General features: G+C 42.1%; 1 protein-coding gene across 1 annotated transcript in view; it reads right to left on the bottom strand.

The window, feature by feature from the left end:
- LOC124594537 (probable G-protein coupled receptor CG31760) overlaps positions 1-23,261 on the bottom strand; it is a 1,575,154-nt gene that overhangs the window by 165,699 nt on the left and 1,386,194 nt on the right. Inside the window, exon 9 of the mRNA XM_047132910.1 lies at positions 1,901-2,033. Coding sequence (XP_046988866.1) covers positions 1,901-2,033 — 133 coding nt within the window. The remainder of the gene's footprint in view (positions 1-1,900; positions 2,034-23,261) is intronic.

Below are 23,261 nucleotides of genomic sequence, written 5' to 3'. Positions count from 1 at the left end.
CCGTTGGTGAAGAAATAATGCTCAAAACGTAAACACCGAAAACAGAATGCCGGGCATATTGAAATATCAGGATGGAAAAATAAATGTCTACAAACGTAATTGGTTCCGGCCAGTTCATTAAAAATTACCTTTAGTATCAACAGCTGCAATATTCTAACGCGTCCATGCTATGTCTTCTCTGAATGTTTTTCCGAGGGTCGGATTTAAACGAACTGCGAGCCGGACCCGACCCGTCGGCCACCGGTTGCCCACCCGTACTCTAAACCAGTATACCGGGTGATCAAAATGTCAGTATAAATTTGAAAACTTAATAAACCACGGAATAATGTAGATAGAGAGGTAAAAATTGACACACATGCTTGAAATGACATGGGGTTTTGTTAGAACCAAAAACAAAACAAAGTTCACAAAATGTCCGACACATGGCGCTGGACAGCAAAACGTCAGTGACTGCATATGACAATCGTGTATAAAAGGAGCTGTAATGAGAGACAGAATCAGATGCGCTAGCAGTCGCAGCATGTTGACGTTACCTGAAAAGGTGCTTTTAGTGAAGCTCTATTATCAGAATATCGCCACAGGAAGCGGATTCGAACGGGTAAAGGCCCGTTGACAAATGCAGCTGTAGCGAGAATGATTTCGAAGTTCGAAGCCACGGGTTGTTTAGACCCCGTAGTGACCGACCAAGCACAAGGCGTAATGCTGCTGAGACAGTTCAAGAAGAAATGGACACTGTAGCGGGTTCGTTTATGCACGGGCAAGTCAGCGCTCGTGCAGTCGCACGTCCCACCGGCATTCCATACACTACTGTTTGGTTGGCACTTAGGCGTACCCTCCGATGCTATCCGTACAAAATCCATCGGCATCATGAGCTGTTACCTGGCGATTTAGTGAAGCGGAGGGCATTTGCAGTGTGGGCGTTTCAAAAGATGGCGGAAGATGACGATTGGTTGAGTAACGTGTTGTGGACCGACGAAGCTCATTTCAAGCTCCGAGGGTCTGTCAACGTCCACAACTGCAGAATTTGGCCTACCGAAAATCCTAGAGCTGTCGTGGAAACTCCATTGCACGACGAGAAAGTCACGGTATGGGTTGGATTTACCACGTCTACCGTCATCGGGCCTTTTTTCTTCGAGGAAATGCGTGATTCTGGTTTTGTAACTGCTACCGCGACGGGTGAGAGGTACGCCGATGTGTTACAGAATCGCATCATCCCCAGCCTGACTGATAAACACCTGCTGGAACGTACGATGTTTATGCAGGATGGCGCTCCACCCCATATTGCTAGACGCGTGAAAGGTCTCTTGCACGCGTCGTTTGGTGCTGATCGTGTGCTCAGCCGCCACTTTCGTCATGCTTGGCCTCCCATGTCCCCAGACCTCAGTCCGTGCGATTATTGGCTTTGGGGTTATCTGAAGTGGCAAGCATATCGTAATCGACCGACATCTCTAGGGATGCTGAAAGACAACATCCGACGCCAATGCCTCACCATAACTCCGGACAAGCTTTGCAGTGCTGTTCACAACATTATTCCTCGACTACAACTATTGTTGAGGAATGATGGCGGGCATATTGAGCAATTCCTGTAAAGAACATCATCTTTGCTTTGTCTTTCTTTGTTATGCTAATTAGTGCTATTCTGATCAGGTGAAGCGCCATCTGTCGGACATTTTTGAACTTTTGTATTTTTTTTTTTTGGTTCTAATAAAATCCCATGTCATTCCAAGCATGAGTGTCAATTTGTACCTCTCTATCTACAATATTCCGTGATTTATTCAGTTTTCAAATTTATACCGACCTTGTGATCACCCGGTACACTGGCACTACGATTACGTGAAGGAAAGAGAAATCGTCACTGAAGCGGCAGGCTGGTAGTGAAGGCATAGCAGTGGCGTCTCACCTGAAGGGCCAGTTGTAGGGCGCCAGGCAGGGCGAAGGGTCGAGGCAGGTGGCGCAGCCGGGGGCGCAGCGGAAGCACCGGAACAACTCGTCGTACAGCGAGCTCACGTTCTGCTCGCGCTCCTGCCACGCCGCTGCAACACCATTTGTCTGCGTTATGGACTGTTACACAGTATACCTACCATAAGTTGTATTTTCCACAGTTAAGTTAACTTGAACAATAACGAAACAGCTACAACAAAATAACACTGTTACTGTTACTACAGGGTGGACATTAAGTCTCTCCTTCAATTCTTATTAGAATATTTTTATAACATAAATAACGCGAATTCTTTACAGACGAATGGAAAAACTGGTAGAAGCCGACCTCGAGGAAGATCAGTTTGGATTCCGTAGAAATGCTGGAACACGTGAGGCAATACTGACCCTACGACTTATCTTAGAAGAAAGATTAAGGAAAGCCAAACCTACGTTTCTAGCATTTGTAGACTTAGAGAAAGCTTTTGACATTGTTGACTGGAATATTCTCTTTCAAATTCTGAAGTCGCCAGGGGTAAAATACAGGGAGCGAAGGGTTATTTACAATTTGTACAGAAACCAGATGGCAGTTATAAGAGTCGAGGGACATGAAAGGGAAGCAGTGGTTGGGAAGGGAGTGAGACAGGCTTGTAGCATCATCCCAATGCTATTCAATCTGTATTTTGAGCAAGCACTAAAGGAAGCAAAAGGAAAATTCGGAATTGGTATTCAAATCCATTGAGAAGAAATAAAAACTTTGCGGTTCGCGGATGACATCGTAATTCTGTCAGAGACAGCAAAGGACTTGGAAGAGCAGTTGAACGGAATGCACAGTGTCTTGAAAGGAGGTTATAAAATGAACATCAACAAAAGCAAAACGAGGATAATGGAATGTTGTCGAATTAAGTCGGGTGATCCTGAGGGAATTAGATTAGGAAATGAGAGACTTAAAGTCGTAAATGAGTTCTGCTATTTGGGGAGCAAAATAACTGATGATGGTTGAAGTAGAGAGGATATGAAATGTAGACTGGCAATGGCAAGGAAAGCGTTTCTGAAGAAGAAAAATTTGTTAACACCGAGTATAGATTTAAGTGTCAGGAAGTCGTTTCTGAAAGTATTTGTATGGAGTGTAGCCATGTATGGAAGCGAAACGTGGACGATAAATAGTTTAGACAAGAAGACAATAGAAGCTTTCGAAATGTGGTGCTACAAAAGAATGCTGAAGATTAGATGGCTAGATCACATAACTAATGAGGTATTGACTAGAATTGGGAAGAAGAGGAGTTTGTGGCACAGCTTTGTAAGGTGTCAGGCAAATCCAACACCTTCCATGAAAACCCTGGCATGATAAGCAAATCCAGTAGTATGTCACATAGCTCCGAATAAATCGTGAAATTAAATTAACCAAATTAATACGAGTAACGAGTGAGCAAATGGAATACCACAGACTAACACAAGAATGCCTAAATGCATGTCATACCTTCCCACCGTGAGACAGACGCAGTTCCGAGGGGAGAAACGAGAACAGAAGCCGAGAGCAGAACCATGTTAAAAGCTAGAGCCTTCCAGAAGAACAGTATAGATCTTACGATAACACAAAAAGGGCTACACCACCCGCAAGTTTTAGTGTGAGACTTTTTCGCATCTCTGTTACGTTAGGACCACCCCCCAGCCCATGTTAAAAGATAGAGCCCTCCAGAAGAACAGCATAGATCTTACAATAACGCTAAAAGGACCACACCAGCTACAAGTTTTAGCGTGAGACTTTTCGCTTCTCTGTTACGTTGCAAACTTTAAAAACATTGCCTCACCATGAAAAGTATAATGTTTCTCATTGGATGGACAGAATTTTTGTAGGCGGAGCTTAAGGTTAACATTGAGACCCTGATTGGTGAGATGAAAACACAGCCAGATAGTTTTTTTTTAAACCAACTTCGGTAAATTGTAGTAAGGAGAAGTTAGAAGAGAGTTGCTTCGGAGACGGCGAGGTGAGCGGAGCTGTGCTGTCCGCCGCCCCCTGACGAACACCGACAAGGTAATAAACGCACGCAATGCCGCATTTTTGAGCGCATAAGGCTTCACTCAGAACTGTAGAAGTCTCATCTGTTACATCCGCTTTTTGCGTAATACTAGTGTCGATCGTGAATTAAAGCTCATGGTGTTCACGTTTGCCACTTGAAGTAAAAATCTGAAACGCGATGATTTTTCTGTTATATAGTTATTTAGAAGCCACGTCAGCCACTGTAATTTACGACAAGTTAGATAAGTAATTAAAGATAATTGAGGGTCACTGTAGGCCATTTTGATAGTCTTCTCTTTTGTGAAACTTAAATTAAACCTAGATTATAGATGTGATGTGGCACAGGTCATCCTTCGATCCACTGCAGAAGTAGGAAACCCATTCAGGGAATATTCGTTCACATTTTTGTTGAACGCAGTTGGTTTTTACCATCCTGTATTAAAACATTTCCTTTTATCAATAGTGCAATTTATAATCAATGTTTTGTGAGTAGAATAAAATTTCCAATGGTAAACTTAACTGCTTTTTCGACGTTATTTTACCAGCTAGCTAAAAATAGGAAAGCCTTGAACCCCTTCCACTAAATTTAGTTAGTATTAAGATTCTTTTATAGGGAGTGCAGTGGAGTTGACGCTGAATTCATTAAGTATTTGGTTAAATCATCGCTAGTCTCACTGAACTCTTCTGAATTCTACATGTCATGTATGGTTTGGCGTCTCCTTACCAGCAACGGTTTCCAGGTTCAAACTAGTCAATTCCCTAAAAAACACGCTCAGAGCGTCGTTGCGCGATAGTGGTTGGGAGACACGATATAGAACAAACAGACACCACGCAGAATGTTTAGAACTTGACTAGAAGAAGGGATCGGTTGGTAGGACATGTTTTGAGGCATCAAGGGATCACAAATTTAGCATCGGAGGGCAGTGCGGAGGGTAAAAATCGTAGAGGGAGACCAAGAGATGAATACTCCAAGCAGATTCAGAAGGATGTAGGTTGCAGTAGGTACTGGAAGATGAAGAAGCTTGCACAGGATAGAGTAGCATCGAGAGCTGCATCAAACCAGTCTCAGGACTGAAGACCACAACAACAAAAACAACAAAAAATATTTGTAAAAAAAAGCACATTACCACATTTGAATGCATGATATGGGCAGTCATCTGCCCATTTTCTTCATTATTTTGTACTGCGTCTCTGATTATGAAAGCATTCGCCAACTCGTCAGCCAAACCTCTCCACAGTCACTGTCGTCTCTTTGTCTCTTCAGCGGTGACTCAGTTCTGAACACGTGAAATAAGCTGGCCTCTGTTGCGTGTACAAGGTTCTTTGAAGCCTGCATCCTGGAGTCTGGTCCACAAGTGTGCTATAGGATTTAGGTCTGGACTGCTTCCAGGCCAGTCATTCCAAACAACAGAGAATGTTCTCTTCAGAAGCACTGTTGTTTGGGTGTGTTAGCTGATGCTCCGTCTTCCATAATAAGAGCGTTGTCTGACTTTGGGAAAAGACCATTGGGTGGAGTGCTTCAGCATAAGACGGGAACAAACCTTTCCTGACAATGATCGCCGGCCTGGGTGGCCGAGCGTTTCTAGGCGCTACAGTCTGGAACCGCACGATCGCTACTGTCGCAGTTTCGGATCCTGCCTCGGGCATGGATGTGTGTGATGTCTTTAGGTTAGTTAGGTTTAAGTAGTTCTAAGTTCTAGGGGACTGATGACCTTAGAAGTTAAGTCCCATAGTGCTCAGAGCCTTTTGAACCATTTTTTGACAATGATCAACACTGACGATCTTTTTTGCATCAGCCGCGTGCAGTCAGGTTTTCCTTAGTCACAGATGACAGCAGTAAATATTATCTTGTTTTCGTTTGTGGACTGGGGGAGATTTTCTCTGGATCATGTATAGGATTAGGCATTTTGATTGTTTGACTCTGCATAAAGCTATACTGGAGAATTATTTTTAAACAAAATGCTCATTCTTTGCCTCTTTCCTTCAGGGTTGGCATCGCTGGAACCATCAGAAATTCTTCTTTCGCAAAATGCCTGATGATGAACAATTTTTTTTTCTGACAGCATGGGTTTTATTGGTTGGACATAAGTATGTTTCTGTATGCCCATCCTTCTGATTCAAGGTTTGAGGGACTTCGGCCGTTCACTTATGTAACTAAATGGAACACCCACAGCCGTTCTTTCGATGTTATTTATTATATGGCTACCAGTTTCGGCGATTCAGTACACTATCTTCAGGCCTTAACTGACGCTGAAGTGGTTAACTACAACTATCGGCTACCATATAGTTGATGGTAGGAGATACAACATCGTTGTTATAGTCTACGGAAACCAGTTCATAGATGTTGGCCACTGATGGAATCGTAAACTATTGGAGTTAACCCTCAGCGTCAGTTAAGGTTTGAACGTGGTGTGTTGAATCTCCTAAACTGGTAGTCAAATGATAAATAATATCGAAAGGACGGCTGTGGATGTTCCATTTTACTACGTAAGTATGTTTTGTCTATCTTTTAGAGTTGTCCTACCGATGGTCTGCTGTGTTTACTGTCAGTCAGCTGCTCCCCTACCAGCACCATGTCCTTCACCATATGCCGGCCGGAGTGGCCGTGCGGTTCTGGGCACTACAGTCTGGAGCCGAGCTACCGCTACGTTCGCAGATTCGAATCCTGCCTCGGGCATGGATGTGTGTGATGTCCTTAGGTTAGTTAGGTTTAATTAGTCCTACGTTCTAGGTGACTGATGACCTCAGAAGTTAAGTCGCATAGTGCTCAGAGCCATTTGAACCATTTTTCCTTCACCATATGCCTAATTTTATTTAATGTTTTGTGGAAGTTTTGTTAGTCGTCTAACTCTGTTCCTGTTACTATCATTACAGTTTATGTACGTAGAGAGAGAAAATGTAATAAAACATTTTCATTTACTTACTAAAACATGACGACAACTTAGATTTTATGTTTACGTGCAATAATGTTCGTCTATTGTGATTTTACGGATGATGAATGCAATAACTGCTCAAATGGCAAAAGATATTTTTTGTGTCATATAGCAAAAATTCACACAAGTTTAAGATTTTCTTTTTACTTTACTTGTGCTATGAGTCCTATCTTCCTGCCGACTTTTATGATTCCAGGTCAACGGGAAGCACCATGCAGGTTTTTATGAGGGAATTTGCTGATATCAAAATATGTGAGATAAATGACCGAATCTTTTGGTTGCTTATGACTTAGTAGCTTAAAATTTGTACACCGCCAAACAACCATAACTTTAATATGCCACATAAATCTGAACTCCATACGCCAATCTGTCACAGAGGAAAAGAAGTTTTCAAAGACGGTCAGACAGACATATGGGTAAACAATGAGAAAAATAATTCCTGTTATACTATTGGATGTTGTCCTGAACTTGTACTGTGAAACCTAGCAATCCTGCCAAATTTCATGCTTGTAGGTCAACAGGAAGCATCCTACATGTTTTGATGAGTGAGTTTTTGAGTACAAATATAAGTGATATAAATGGTCGTACCTTTTCGTCTGAAGTGACTTAGAAGCTTAAAAGTTTTACACCTCCACGGGTCAACAGACGTAAATATAATAATACGTGACGTAAAATTGAACTAGATTCGTCGATATGTTCCTGAGAGAAAGGGTTATTAACAGACAGACAGATACACAGACAGACAGATGAAAAAAGGAGCGATCCTATAAGGGCTGCGTTTTCAGAGATTGAGGCACGGAGCACAAGAAAGGGACAAACTTCCCGTCAGCCCTGTATTAGTAATGTTAACGCCCATATTATTACAGACTGACAATTAATTAATCAATGACCACATCCACACTGTATGTTCTGTGGTAAAAATTTTGAGCCATGTACGCCTCCGATACGTATCGAAAGCGCGATTAGTAACAGCCTTCGCTCGTGGTCCGTCCCGTCGACATAACGCCACACAGAATCAACTCGGCCTCAGTTGCTGTTGATTGATAACTGGTGGATGACCGTTCAACAGCAGCTCCTGGCAATTATATGACACATGGCCGCAGCTATAAATTGCCGGATCTGAGTAGCACTTAGAGCGAGAGTCTGCATTACTGATCTGCGAATTACATGCCTGAGAAATGTGACACTCGAATGTGGTGGAAGACGACCTTGGTACTGAATGTGTTGTGTCACATATACATACAGTACAGACGGGGTGGACTATTTGTGTCATATGGGCTTGTTTCGTGACCCTCTTTGTGTGTAAATTCTGCGTGAAGCTATTTGTAGTTACCTGTCGTGCCGGGTGGTTACCACATTGTGTGTTTTAAGTTTCCGTCAACCCCAGTGGTCTGGAACCGCGCGACCGCTACGGTCGCAGGTTCGAATCCTGCCTCGGGCATGGATGTGTGGGATGTCCTTTGGTTAGTTAGATTTAAGTAGTTCTATGTTCTAGGGACTGATGACCACAGAAGTTACGTCCCATAGTGCTCAGAGCCATTTGAACCATTTTCAACCCCAGTGTTGTTAAGATGCGTTTGTCGGTAGTCATGTTGATAAACTTGCCTCTACTCCACGCTTATTTCTTTCTGTTGCCTTTGTGTTCCCTAGATAATTTGTGAATATTACTAGTCGTTCCTGTAATGTGTGCTCAGCATAGAGGCAGATTCAATTTTCTGTCTTAGTGTAAGTTGTGTGCGTGTTATTGTTTAAAATTTTATTATATACCTTTCTAAAGGAATATGAACACAAATCCCTGTACGTTGCTGATAGTCTCTGTCTATTTATGTTATAAGTATTCCTGCTGCAATTTTGTCAAATAAAGAGATGATTGGTGACCGTGGCTGTTATACGAAAACTGCTGGCGGTGTACAGCAACCAGCCACAAATTTGCTTTAGGCTACTTTATACAAAAGGTAGCGGTGCTGGTTTCGAATTTATACGGCTGATCATCAGACGGCTTTCCTGTTTTCGTCAAACGTATGAACGTAAAGCCTAGTTTACACTACCGCAACAAGCCGGAGACATAAGTACAGAAACCCGTACCTGTATGTTAGAAGTACTGACCCTGGCTGTTGAGATACAAGGCGGTGAATGGCTGTCTCACAAAGTTCCCGGGCCTGCGATGTTAACCAGTTCCGAGTTGAATCGTTTGTCACTCAGAGCCTTTTTAAGGGGACCAAAAATGGCGTAATCACAGGGAGAGTGGTCTGGACTGTATGGAGGGTGGACGAGAACCTCCCATTTGAATTTCTGCAAGAGTGCCGCGACTGTGTTGGTCATATGAGGCTTTACATTCTCGTGGAGCAGAATGACCTTACGGGTGAGATTGCCTGGTCGTTTTTATTTGATCGCTTGGCGAAGAGTGGTCAAGGTTTCCGAGTAACGCTGGGCATTCACTGTTGTCGCGTGCTGCAGGAAGTGAATCGGAAGGGGCCCATCTCGCCCAAAGAAGAACGTCAGCACAACCTTTCCTGCACTCGTGTGGACGGCGACGTCTAGGTGTACGTGCGGAACTGGTTAACATTGCAGCCCCGGGAACTTTATGAGACAGCCGTTCACCACCTTGTGTCTCAATGGGACAAGTGTCTCAACAGCTAGGGTCAATACTTCTAAGATACAGGTCCTGGTTTCTGTAATTATGCCTCCGGATCGTTTCTCTTTGAACGCCCCTTATATTTGTATACACATAATGTAAAAGCACCATTAACACACGATGAAGTTTCACCACATATGCGGTGAGTGGTGCTTTAGATTACGTACATGTGTACACGTAATTATGTACATGCATACACGTAATTTAATGTATCACTCACCGCATATATGGAAGTGCTTCATATAGTCTTCGCTGCTGCATGAACACAAGCATTCAACACTGGAATGCAAGGGCGCGGATTTTTCAACGGTACCACCAACCCAAGGAAATTTTATCATTTGGGAAAACAAAAAGTGAAAGCTAATGTAAAATGTATCTTAACGTGAACGAGCCATCTGATGATGAACCTGTCGGTTCGAAACCGGTAACGCCCGTATTCAAATAATGAATAACATTATAAAAAGTGGCTGTTTGCTGTTATCTTCTCTGTAGGAGCCCACCTATATTCACATTTCCTTTTATCCAGTTACGTGAATAAACAGAATGTTTGATCATGGTCTGGACAAATCCCACGTGAGATTCGTGAACGCCCTTTACATTTCATAGATGTTACCGTATGGTGCGCAGTATGAAGACCAAGGATAACAGGCTCATAGATTTTTGAAACGAAAATAGTATTACTTTAATTGTTACCGTATGGTGCGCAGTATGAAGACCAAGGACAACAGGCTCATAGATTTTTGAAACGAAAATAGTATTACTTTAATTGTTAGTGGCGACCGTTACAAACAGATATCTAGAGAATATTTAATTTCTGAGCTATAGAGTCGGAACTCCTAACATGGGAACATTTTCTTTCAGCAAGACGTTTCAACAAGCCATGAAAGTCTCTAGACAAGGAAATTATTGCAAAAGACACTTGCAATGTGATCAAGTATTTCGAGATTTGGTGACATTCATTGGCCTCCCAGATATTTGCTGTGGGGTTTAGTCTAAAGTATATGTCAATAAACCAACAACTAAGAGGATCTGAAAATAGCAATAAGAAATGAAATTCAGTTGATACCAATGGTAAAATTTGGAAAAGTTATGGAAAAAGTCTTTGTTTATAATTGTTAGGAAGGCTTACGATTCAACAAACGGTACCCAAATTCTACGATTTTTCAAAAATAAAGATGTTTACTACTTTTGTGCATTTTCGCTTATCATTCTAATTACTACTTTAGTTTTTTAGCTGAAAGTTTAACACGAATAAAATTACAATAAATATAAATGCGGTCGTTAGTCGTTATCGGACACTACAACCTGTTCTCCACACGCTAAGTTTCAAGGGAGATAGTAGCAGACAAAGGAATCTCCGCCTATCTGCACCAAACAGGGATGTTTCGGGTAAGAGTGACCGTGTGTGTGTGTGTGTGTGTGTGTGTGTGTGTGTGTGTGTGTATGTGTAAGTGCATGTGTGGACGGGGGGGGGGGGGGGGGGGGAGGGAGGAGGGGGACAGGCTGCGCTCTCTTCGCGAATTCCTGGCACTACATACTTACTTACTGCTTCTGCATGGTTCGCGTGATATAAAAACGGAAATCATTAATATGAAATACGTATTTGCCTTAGAAGTAGGTAGATATGTAGGCGAGTATATTACTGATACAACAAGGGATTGGCGCTTGTTTTAAAACGCTGATCTCTCACTCTCTCTCTCACTCTCTTGTTGGGACCTCTGTACTAGAAAGTCGCAAAAGACGGGAGCGCTGAACGCAGGATGATATTACTACAAAGAAACATAGCAATGCCTAAGTAATACTAAATAAGATCAAATACTTAAAAGTTTCAAATTCTGCGTCAGGGTTATTACTTGCTATACCGACCCTACGACTTATCTTAAAGGATAGGTTAAGGAAAGGCAAATCAACGTTTATAGCATTTGTAGACTTAGAAAAAAGCTTTTAAAAACGTAGACTGGAACACTCTCTTTGAAATTCCGAAGGTAGCAGGGGTAAAATACAGTAGACGAAAGGTTATTTACCACCTGTACAGAAACCTTGCGGCAGTTATAAGAGTCGAGGGGCATGAAAGGGAAGCAGTGGTCCAGAGGGAGTGAGACAGAGCTGTAGCCTATCACCAAAGAAATATCTGGAGTAGGAACTGAAGTTCAGGGAAAAAAACTTTAGGGATTACCGATAGCACTTTAATTCTGTCAGAGACAGCAAAGGACTTGGAAGAGCACTTGAATGGAATTGTCAGTGTCTTGAGAGGAGGATATAAGATGAACATCAACAAAAACAAAACATGATGGAATTTAGTCGAATTCATTCAGTTGATGCTGAAGGAATAAGGTTAGGAAACAAGACACTTAAAGTAGTAGATGAGTTTTACTGTCTGGGCAGCAAAATAACTGATGACGGCCGAAGTAGAGCGCACATAGAATGTAGACTGGCAACAGCATGAAAAGCATTTCTGAAAATTAAATTTGCTGACGTCGAATAAGTGTTAGGAATTCCGTTCTGAAGGTGTTTGTCTGGAGTGTAGCCATGTGTGGAAGTGAAACATGGACACTTAACAATTTAGACAACAAGAGAGTGGAAGGTTTTGAATTGTGGTGCTACAGAAGTACGCTGAAGATTAAAAGGGTAGATCACGTAACTAATGAGAAGGTACAGAATAGAACTGGGGAGAAGAGGAATTTGTGGCACAATCTGACTAGAAGAAGGTATCGGTTGTTGGGTCACATTCTGAGATATCAAGGGATCACCAGGTTAGTATTGGAGGAAAGTCTGGGAGCTAAAAATCGTAAAGGGAAATCAAGGAGTGAACACAGTTAGCAGATTCAGAATGATTTAGGTTGCAGAAGTTATTCGAAGATGAAGATGCTTGTACAGGATAGATCAGTGTGGAGAGCCACACCAAACAAGTCTTCGAACTGAAGACCACAACAACACCCACCTCTTCCTCCTATACAACTTTCTTTCACGATGTTTAAACAATGCATTAGCCAAGCAAAGCCCCTTATCCTGGCCTTCATGGACCAATTGGACCCGACCGACAGCCGTGTCATCCATTGTCAGTTGCGTCATGGGATGTGATATGGAGGGGACGGGGTCAATACTGGGTTTCCTAGGTATTGGCGGCTTTCTTGACATCGGAATCGCTATTTCTCATTCAAGGAGCTCCTCAGTTATTTCCACGACTCTGACTCCTTCCCATACCAAACCTCCTGCCATGGAAAAATCCCCATCAGTACCGGGAATGAAACCCGGGTCATCCGCATAGTAGCCAAACACGCTGACCAAGGAGCTACGTAAGCTGACCAACAAAATATTAGCAATTATTAAATTGTAATCTGTGAAAAACGCTACTGGGCAACTTCCGGTTCCGTTCCTCTCTCCTCTTTTATTCCTTTCCCCCAGCCGCGTTCTCTTACTACTTTCCATTTTGTTCCATTTCATACCATCGGATTCCAGTTCCCTACCACAATTAAATTTTCGTCTCGCTTCACTATCTGCAACGTACTTCATTTGAACAAATTATCACTGACGGTGAAAGTGGCTGCAAGTGTAAGAGAAAAGAATTACTGAGGGGTGGTAGTTTGAGACTCCACCACACGACCGTTCGCATACGACTATCTAACAGAGTGAACGGTTACGAAATGTAGGTTCCGTAACGTCCAGAGTTCCCACAGGGCTTTGCGGACAAACTGACGCCATTCTGCTGATAAGAGCTTATTCTCAGCATTATTGCCGAGACACTATCGACGGGACTGTGATAGCAACATTCTATCACAAAAGGCCCTCGCCTTAGCGGAGAGAAATGGGAGAGAGAGAGAACAAGTAAGTGCAATGTTCCGTGTCCGTACCTCTATGACCCAGGCAGGCGTTTGAAAGTCTCTGACCAGATCGCACGCCAGCCTAGCGCGGAAAGCTGTGCCACGGGCCATTAGTTGGACTTTCGCTGCTGCCGCTCAGCCGTCCGATGTGATCAAAGTCTGGCTGGCGAGGGAGCAAATTTCGTACAGCGCATTGCATCGAGTGATCGATGTTTCTGGCTGCACTCTGCACACTGCAGAAGTCCGTTTCGTCATGTTGGCGGCTACTGCCTGTTTCATGATTCATTCTTTCCAAAAAGGTTCTACTCACTCGCAAGCGTGTCCTCCCATCACAACATTGAACAATACAAATGAAGGATGTTAACGGGTGAACATGATCTGTAGAAATATTAAAAAGTTATATAAAATGTGAAACATCGTCGCAGTCAAATCAACTATACACGAAGAGACTTTCATTAAACGTTTCTATGGTTCACGACACCGAGTAAACAGGTGTTTGATATACTCCCACCGAACTACTCTGATTGAACCTCACAGTTCACAAACTTATGTTTCTTATACTTGTTCCGTAGAGAATTAGAAGACAATGTAATTGCGATGAGCTTAGCTACTGAATGCGCTTAGGTATAATCCATCAAGGGTATGTACAAAAAGACATATTTCCAAAAGAAAGAATTCTAAAGATTATTGTCATTCTTCCTTTTGAGCCAACTGTCAAGATTTTTGCGCATGGTCAGTTTAAAAGTGTCAGTTTTTTGGTGCTTTTACATACATACTCCAGCCGCCTTTCACTTTTTAGGCTTCATAGCAGTAAATCGTGTATGACAAATAATCAGTGCGAACAGTGAAGTTCTAAAACGACAACCAATCAAGAAAATGTTTGTAAGAATAATAGGCTATTTTTGGAGGAGAATTTTCGATAAGAGAAGTAGTATAAAATGCTGTAATTTAAAGTGAGATATACAAATTCACCAAACAAAACTTCTTATGCAGTGTGAAAGCGAGCAAGATTACAAGACCTTTGAATGGAATTTATAATCTGTTGAGCACTGGATATACGTTGAAAGTAAATCAAAATAATACAGAAGTATTAAGGAGCACATGGATTGAGATAGGTAACAAAATTAATATCGAAAATGGAGTCTTGTATTGCACCAAATTAAAAAATTCTGTTACCTTCAAAGAAGCAACGAGGATATAAGAACTAAACTAGCACAGACAAAAAGAACATTTGTCGTCAAAAGATGCCGACCAGAATCAAACATATCTTATAAATTGAGAACGGAATTTCTGAGAATGTACATCTGGGGCACAATATGGTGCGGAATTTAATCATCAAATGTTGGAAAACCAGGAGACAAATGAAATGTTTGAGACGTTGTATTAAAGAAGTATGTGGAAAATTAGGTGGTTTTATGCAACACTCGCGAGTAGAGGAATGTGGAGAAAAATTAAGTTAGAAGTACGGATGGGTCGGCAGGTCTTGTTGCAAGACAGCAGGGAACAACTTATACGGTACTAGAAACAACAGTATATGGTAAAAATTGCAGTGAAAACCAGTAACTGGAATATATACAACGAATAATAGAAGACACTGTGTGTAAGTGGTACTCAGAGATTAAGTGGTTGGAACAAGAATGGAAATCATAGCAGTTCCCATCAATCCAGCCAGAAGACTGATGGAAAAATAATTCCGAAACGAAAGTGGTGCGACTTGTTGCACATGTTGTTATCTGATGCAGCTCTGCACGAGAGTGTGTATGCATAAGCCTGTGCATCTATGCGAAACTACTGCAACCGACTTCCGTTTGAATCTTCTTGCTGTGTTCGAGCCTTGGTCTCCGTCTACTATTATTACCATTCACACTTAATTCCACACCGAAGCGCCGGCAGGAGTGGCCGTGCGGTTCTAGGCGCTACAGTCTGGAACCGAGCGACCGCTACGGTCGCAGGTTCGAATCCTGCCTCGGGCATGGATGTGTGTGATGTCCTTAGGTTAGTTAGGTTTAATTAGTTCTAAGTTCTAGGCGACTGGTGACCTCAGAAGTTAAGTCGCATAGTGCTCAGAGCCATTTGATCCATTTTTGAACCACACCGAAGACGCGCGGGATTAGCCGAGCGGTCGTGGGCGCTGCAGTAATGGACTGTGCGGCTGGTCCCGGCGGAGGTTCGAGTCCTTCCTCGGGCATGGGTGTATGTGTTTGTCCTTGGGACTGATGACCTTAGCAGTTAAGTCCCATAAGATTTCACACACATTTGAACATTTTTTTCCACACCGAAATTGAGAATTCCTTGATATCTGAGAATACATTCTATCAAAGAATCTCTTCCTTTGGTCACATTGCGCCACAGACTTCTTTTCTCCCCATTTCCATTCAGTACTTCCTGAAGTTATTTGATCTATCCGTATGATATTCAGCATTCTTCTGTAGCAGCACATTTCAGAAGCTTGTATTCTCTTCTTGTTCTACTGTTTGTCACCCACAATTTAGTTCCTCACAACGTCCGACTCCGTATCGCAGCGGTAGCGTTGCTGCGTACCACGCAAGGGGGCCCAGGTTCGATCCCCGGTGGGGGACTGGGTGTTGTCTGTCTTTCATCGTCAATGACACACAAATCGCCGAAGTGGTATCAGTTGAAAAGACTTGCGATACGGCAGCCGAACCCTGAAAGGGATATCCCGGCCAATAAATGCAATACGATCATTTCTTTTCTTCATAAGGCTACACTACAAATGTTTTCAAAATATACTTTCTAACAATCAAATTTATGTTTGATGTTGAAAAATTTCGGTTTTCCAGAAATGTTTTTTTTCCGGCGATTGCCAGTTGGCATTTTACAGTATATCTCCTCTAGATCTACCATCATCAAATATTTTGCCGACTAGAAAAACTCATATATACTCTTAGTGTCCCATTTCCTACTATAATTCCGTCATCATCACTGATTTATTTGCAATACATTCCATTATGCTCATTTTACTTTTGCTTACATCTTATAACTTCTTTTCAAGACACTATCGATTCCGTACAATTGTTATTACAAGTCCTACGCCATCTCAGGCAGTGTCGTCTGCAACATAAAATTTCTCCTGCTTGAATATTAATTCGCTGTCCAAACTTCTCCTTGGTTTTTATCACCGATTGCTCAAAGTAACATCAGGGTTTTGTTAGAAATATATCTCACTTCCTTCTTCAACCACCTTTTCAACTTTATGTCCTCTGACTTACATAACTGCAGTCTGATTTCTGTACGGTTTGTAGACAACCTTTCGCTCCTGGTGCTTATCTATGCTACCGTCATGGTGCATTCTTGTCAAAATTGTCAAAATATCTGTCTTAATCTACAAATTCTGCAAGTGTGATTTACCTTTCTGGAACTGTCTTCTAGGATAACTCATCTCGCGTGTTGCTGTAATTTTCCGGAACCCAAACTGATCTTTCCAGAGATTGGCGTCTACTACAGTGATATAAATACGAAAAAATACGTAAAAGTTGCACACTGCCGAAACTTTGATACGTGTATTTTACGATGTGATCCAGAAATACTTTGTGATATCAGTACATTAGTTTATTTGTGATGTTATTCCAGTGGAAACAGTCTCATGTTTCTACCGTGAGGGCGCAGTATGTCGCAGTCTACGGCAAACGTGTCACACATAAACATTGCAGTACATGTGCTGTGTGTCGTTATGAGGATTCTCTTGCTTGAGGATGGTTTGGAAAACAATAACGAACAGTCACTTCAGTGGACCAGGGACTGACACAGGTGGACGTCGGTGTGAGTCAAAGTGATGTCTGTAGAAACTGAAAGAAGTTTCTGGCCATAGGATCAGTTGAGGAGCGTCACAGAAGTGGCTGTGGAAGAAAAAAAATAGTTGTGCAGGTTCGGTATCTGTCTATAACGGCAATCAGAAAGCCTCAACACGATGCTACAGCAGCAGTTGCAAACAGTTACGCGAGTGCAATTGTCAACACAAACGATACGAAATAGGCTCAATGAGCAGGGATTAGGCCCCGAAAGTCCTCTCAAGGCTCCTAGTCTAAATCGGATTCGAAGAGGGGATCGTGTCATGTGGGCATGGTTCAAATGGCTCTAAGCACTATGGGACTTAACATCTCAAGTCATCAGTCCCCTAAACTTAGAACTACTCAAACCTAACTAGCCTAAGGACATCACACAAATCCATGCCCGAGGCAGGATTCGAAACTGCGACGGTAGCAGCAGCGTGGTTTCGAACTGAAGTGCCTAGAACCGCTCAGCCACAGCGGTGGGCTCACGTGGGCATGAAACACCTTTTGTGGACTAGGCAGCAGTGGGACACAACGAGCCCGCCGCAGTGGCCGAGCGGTTCTAGGCGCTTCACTCTGGAACCGCGCGGCCGCTACGGTCGCAGGTTCGAATCCTGCCTCGGATATGGGTTTGTGTGATGTCCTTAGGTTAGTTAGGTTTAAGTAGTTCTAAGTTCTAGGGGACTGATGACCTCAGAAGTTAAGTCCCATAGTGCTCAGAGCCATTTGAACCATTTTTTGACAATCGGACTAAACTATTAATTGGATCGTTTTACCAACTCCCCGACTCAGAAGACATAGTTACTGAACAGTTCAAAGAAAACTTAAGTCTCATTCCAAATAAGTGCCCCGCACATACAATTATAGTCGGTGACGGCTTTAATCTACCCTCGATATGCTGGAAAAATTATACGTTTAAAGCCGACGGCAGGCATAAAACATCATCCGAAGTTGTACTGATCGATTTCTCAGAAAATTATTTGGAACAATTAGTTCATGAGCCCACTCGAAGCGTAAATGGTTGTGAAAGCATACTTGACCTTTTAGCAACAAATAATCCTGGACAAATAGTAAGTGTTGTGACGAATACAGGGATTACCGAGCACAAGCAGTTGCTGCTAGGTTGAATACCGTAACACTAACAAACATAAAAAAGAAACGCAAAGTATATTTATTTAAAAAAGCTGATAAAAATGCTCTTAACGCCATTTTAAGAGACAGTCTTCAGTCCTTCCGATCTGATCATGTAAGTGTAGAAAAGTTGTGGAATGTTTTCAAAGAGACAGTATCAACAGCAATTGAGAGATATATACCACATAAATTAATAAGTGCTGGTACTGATTCCCCATGGTACACAAAACGGGTCAGATCGTTGTTACAGAAGCAACGAAAAAAGCATGCCAAATTTAAAAGAACGCAAAATCCCCAAGATTTGCAGAGTATTGCAGAAGTTAGAAACATGGCGCGTACTTCAATGCGAGATGCTTTTAATAATTTCCACAGCGGAATTCTGTCTCAAAATCTGGCAGAAAACCCAAAGAGATTCTGGTCATACAGAAAGCACACCAGTGGCAAGACAGAACCAATACCTTCACTGCGCGATAACAACGGTGAAGTCACTGATGACAGAGCCACTAAAGCAGAGCTATTAATCGCAGTTTTCCGAAACTCCTTCGCCAAAGAAGACGAAGTAAATATTCCTTAATTCCAATCAACAACAACTGCCAAGATGAGAAACATAGAAGTAGATATCCTCGGTGTAACAAAGCAGCTTAAATCACTTAATAAAGGCAAGGCCTCCGGTCCAGATTGTATACCAGTCAGGTTCCTCTCACAGTATGCTGATAAAATAGCTCCATATTTAGCAACTATATACCACCACTCGCTCACAGAAAGATACGTACTTAAAGATTGGAAAATTGCTCAAGTCACGCCAATACCCAAAAAGGAAGTAGGAGTAATCCGCTGAATTACAGACCTATATCACTAACGTCGACTTGCAGTAGGGTTTTAGAACATAAACTGTATTCGAACATTATGAAGTACCTCGAAGAAAATGGTTTATTGACATGTAGTCAGCACGGGTTCAGAAAATATCGTTCTTGTGAAACACAACTAGCTCTTTATACTCATGAAGTAATAAGTGCTATCGACAGGGTATGGAAAATTGATTCCATATTTTTAGATTTCCAGAAGGCTTTTGACACCGTTCCTTACAAGCGTCTTCTAATCAAACTGCGTGCCTACGGAGTATCGCGTCAGTTGTACGACTGGATTCGTGATTTCCTGCCAGAAAGCTCACAGTTCGTAGTAATAGACGGAAAGTCATCGACTAAAACAGAAGTAATATCCGGCGTTCCCCAAGGAAGTGTTATAGGCCCTCTGTTGTTCCTGATCTATATTAACGACATAGGAGACAATCTGAGTAGTCGTCTTATATTGTTTGCAGATGATGCTGTCATTTACCGTCTTGTAAAGTCATCAGATGCTCAAATCGACTTGCAAAATGATTAATAAGTTACACAAATCTGAGGGCTATAAATTCAACTATATACTTAGGGATTACAATTACAGATAACCTAAATTGGAACGATCACATAGATAATATTGTGGGTAGAGCAAACCAAAGACTGCGATTCATTGGCAGAACACTTAGAAGGTGCAACAGGTCTACCAAAGAGACTGCTTACACTACGCTTGTCTGCCCTATTCTGGAGTGCTGCTGTGAGGTGTGGGATCCGCATCAGTTGGGACTGACGGATGACATCTAAAAAGTACTAAGAAGGGCAGCTCGTTTTGTATTATCGCGAAATAGGGGAGATAGTGTCACAGACATGATACGTGAATTGGAGTGGCAATCTTTAAAACTAAGGCGTTTTTCGTAGCGACGGGATCTTCCCACGAAATTTCAATCACCATTTTTCTCCTCCGATTGCGAAAACAATCTGTTGGCATCCACCTACATAGAGAGAAATGATCATCACGATAAAATAAGAGGAATCAAGGCTCGTACGGAAAAATTTAAGTGCTAGTTTTTCCCGCATGCCGTTCGAGAGTGGATCGACAGAGAGACGGCATGAAGGTGGTTTATTGAACCCTCTGCCAGACACTTTGTTGTGAATAGCAGAGTAATTACGTAGATGTAGATGTAGATGTAGATTCGACTTGACAAAAAAAAGTCAGCTTTGTTAACTTTATGTCCAGTAGGGCAAAAAAGCAACAAGCAACACTATTTTAACGAATGCCGGACATTTACCACGCCGGACATTTGCCACACTTGCCCCTTCACCAGGCAGCATGAGTTGCGATCCCTCAGGTAATGGACGCCCTTCCCCGCACAACCTCTGTCCGCTTTCAAACTGCCGTCTCCACATCTTACTCGATACAACCACTACGTAAGGGACCTTCTTCTTCGACATCTTGGCCAAATACAGAGCTTCTTTTCCGAAATCGAAATATTTATAACTTTTGGTAAACGAAAGCAATACCGACGATTATGTCAGTATGTAATTATTTATTTATTAATGCATTTATTTTACCTGGCAAGATTAGGGCCTTCAGGCCCTCTCTTACACCTAACCAGGCATACTCAGATTCAAAAAATTTCGGTTTCTACAGAACATTAAGGACATATAACATGTTATACAGTATTAATGTTAAAGAAAAAAAATAGCGATTATAAAAGTAGTACAATGATAATTATAACAATCAAAAAATAATTATAACAATCAATAATAATAATAATAATAATAAGAATAGTAGTGACTATGTATATGAAAGTAAACATATTTTTCTTTTATGAATGTCAGTCCTATTGCTAGTTGGGAATTTTCTCGTTATATTCTTGCAGCTTGTGAGTTATTCTCATCAAGCAGAGACATAAGACGATTGAATGGGGTGAAAGAGATATAGAAGAGGTAGATAGGTTAAAGGAAGAGAAATAGAATGGTAAAATTCGAAGCTATGATGGAGAGGAGAAAGAAAGAGATGAGAGGGGCACAACATTGGTTGTTATACCGTCCCTAATATGTAAGTCTTGAGTTCCCTCTTGAATGTTGAGTGGTTCTGGATAAGACGCAGATCACAGGGGAGCGCGTTCCATAGTCGTATGGCTGAGATGGAGAATGACACGGAGAAAGATTTTGTGTTACCTAAAGGTACAGCCAAGATGCTAGACGTATCCGATCTGGTATTGCGGTTGTGGAATGATGATAGGTGTTTAATGTGAGAAGATAAGTATTGGGGGCATCAGTTGCTAAGAAATCGATGAAGTAAGCACATCGTGTGGATATCGCGTGCCTTATGTGGGCATATCCAACCTAGCTGGGAGTTTGAAGGACTGATATGATCATACAACCGTATATTGCATACGTATCTAACGCAAGCATTCATCACTAGCTCGAGGCATCTCGAATTTTCACTATTTGTGCCGTGTTGAACTACATCACAGTGGTAAAGATTAGGCAAGACTAGCGTTTGGACTAATTTTTGTTTAACATGGGTTGGAAATATTTTTCTAAATTTTGGAATTGCATGTAGGGAGGAGAGCGATTTCCGGCAAGCTGTGACTGTTTGTTCTTCCCAGTTTAGGTGTTCATCCAAGATTATTCCAAGGTCTTTTACTGATTTTTGGTATGGCAGTTGGGTACCATTGAGGAGTATTTGAGGGACTGTTTCGCGAAAGTACCGACTGATTAACTTTGGATGAGATATAAGTTATGACCTGGGATTTCTTGGGGTTTAGTTTCAGACCTAGGTTCTGTGCCCATCGAGAAACAGAGCAAAGATCTGCGTTCATACTCGCTACTGCGTCAGCAATGTTCTTGGGGCTTGCACTTATGTACAGTTGGATGTCGTCGGCATATAGATGGTAGTTGCAGGAGTGAATCACTGAAGAAATATCATTAATGTACAGTGAGAAGAGTAATGGACCAAGGACGGAACCTTGGGGAACTCCAGAGCGCACGTTTTTCCATGATGACTTTTCCGACCCACAAATGACTTGTTGACTTCTGTTTTTGAGGTAGCTGTCGAACCAGTGTATTACGCTGTTTGAGAAATTCAGCTGCTTCATTTTAATTAGTAATATATCAAAGTCAACTGTATCAAAATCCTTGCTAAAGTCAAGCAGTGTTAGGATGGTAGCTTCATGTCTGTCCATAGCATGTTTAATGTCATCAGTTACTTGGATTAATGCAGTTGCTGTACTATGTGCTTTCGAAAGCCTGACTGATATTTGTCGTGGATGTTATGAGTTTTGAGGTAATCCGTCAGCTATTCATGGATGATGTATTCTAGGGCTTTAGATATTGCAGGTAGTATGCTGATCGGCCTGTAGTCACCGGGCAACTTAGGGTTGTCAGTTTTGGGTATAGGTTGAATTAAAATTTGCTTCCACTCAGTAGGATGTGTACTACTGACAAGAGACAGGTTGAAGATGTCTGTGATAACTGGAGTAATAGTGTCAACGACGTTCTTAATCATGACAATGCTCACTCCATCATTTGCTACTGCCTCGGAAGAGATTCTCATAATTGCCTTGTGTACTGTGCCGGTAGTGACATGTTTTAGGAAAAACTTGTCTCTCGAGAGATTGATATCTTGGGGCTGGTAATTTGTCGCTGCGTTGCAGTTTACAGCTGCTGAGAAGAAATCGTTTAATTCTTCTGCAGGCGCTTGATGAACAGCGTCAGATCTTCGCTTCCCTATACCGAAACTGCGCAGCTTTTTTCACAGTGCAGCAAGTTTTGATATGCCGCATACGACAGAGCGAGCATGTCTGAATTTGGCATTCCTCATGCTTTGCTTGGTTCTATTTCGGAGTTTCCTATAAGCTTCGTACGCCTCGGGAGTTGGGTTACTCTTGAAGGCCCTATGTGCAGCATCACGTTTATTCATTAACAGACGTAATGCAGTGGTGAGCCACGGAGCGGAATCTCTCTTTACCTTGACAGTGCGTTGAGGAGCATGTTTATCACACAGTGCAATAATTTTGCGACATAATTCCCGAATTTTTCCGTCTAAAGTCGGTTCATTGCTTCTATCATGCCAAGGGATGTCTGAGCAATCCTTTTGAAGAGCGTCATGGTTAACATTTAGTTCTGCCAAGTATAAATATAGATTCCTCTGTCTGTACGGTAGCTT

Source organism: Schistocerca americana, chromosome 2, assembly GCF_021461395.2.
Source record: "Schistocerca americana isolate TAMUIC-IGC-003095 chromosome 2, iqSchAmer2.1, whole genome shotgun sequence".
Classification (NCBI taxonomy): Eukaryota; Metazoa; Arthropoda; class Insecta; order Orthoptera; family Acrididae; genus Schistocerca; species Schistocerca americana.
Note: the sequence above shows the minus strand (reverse complement) of the source record. Positions and strands in the feature narration are given on the sequence as shown.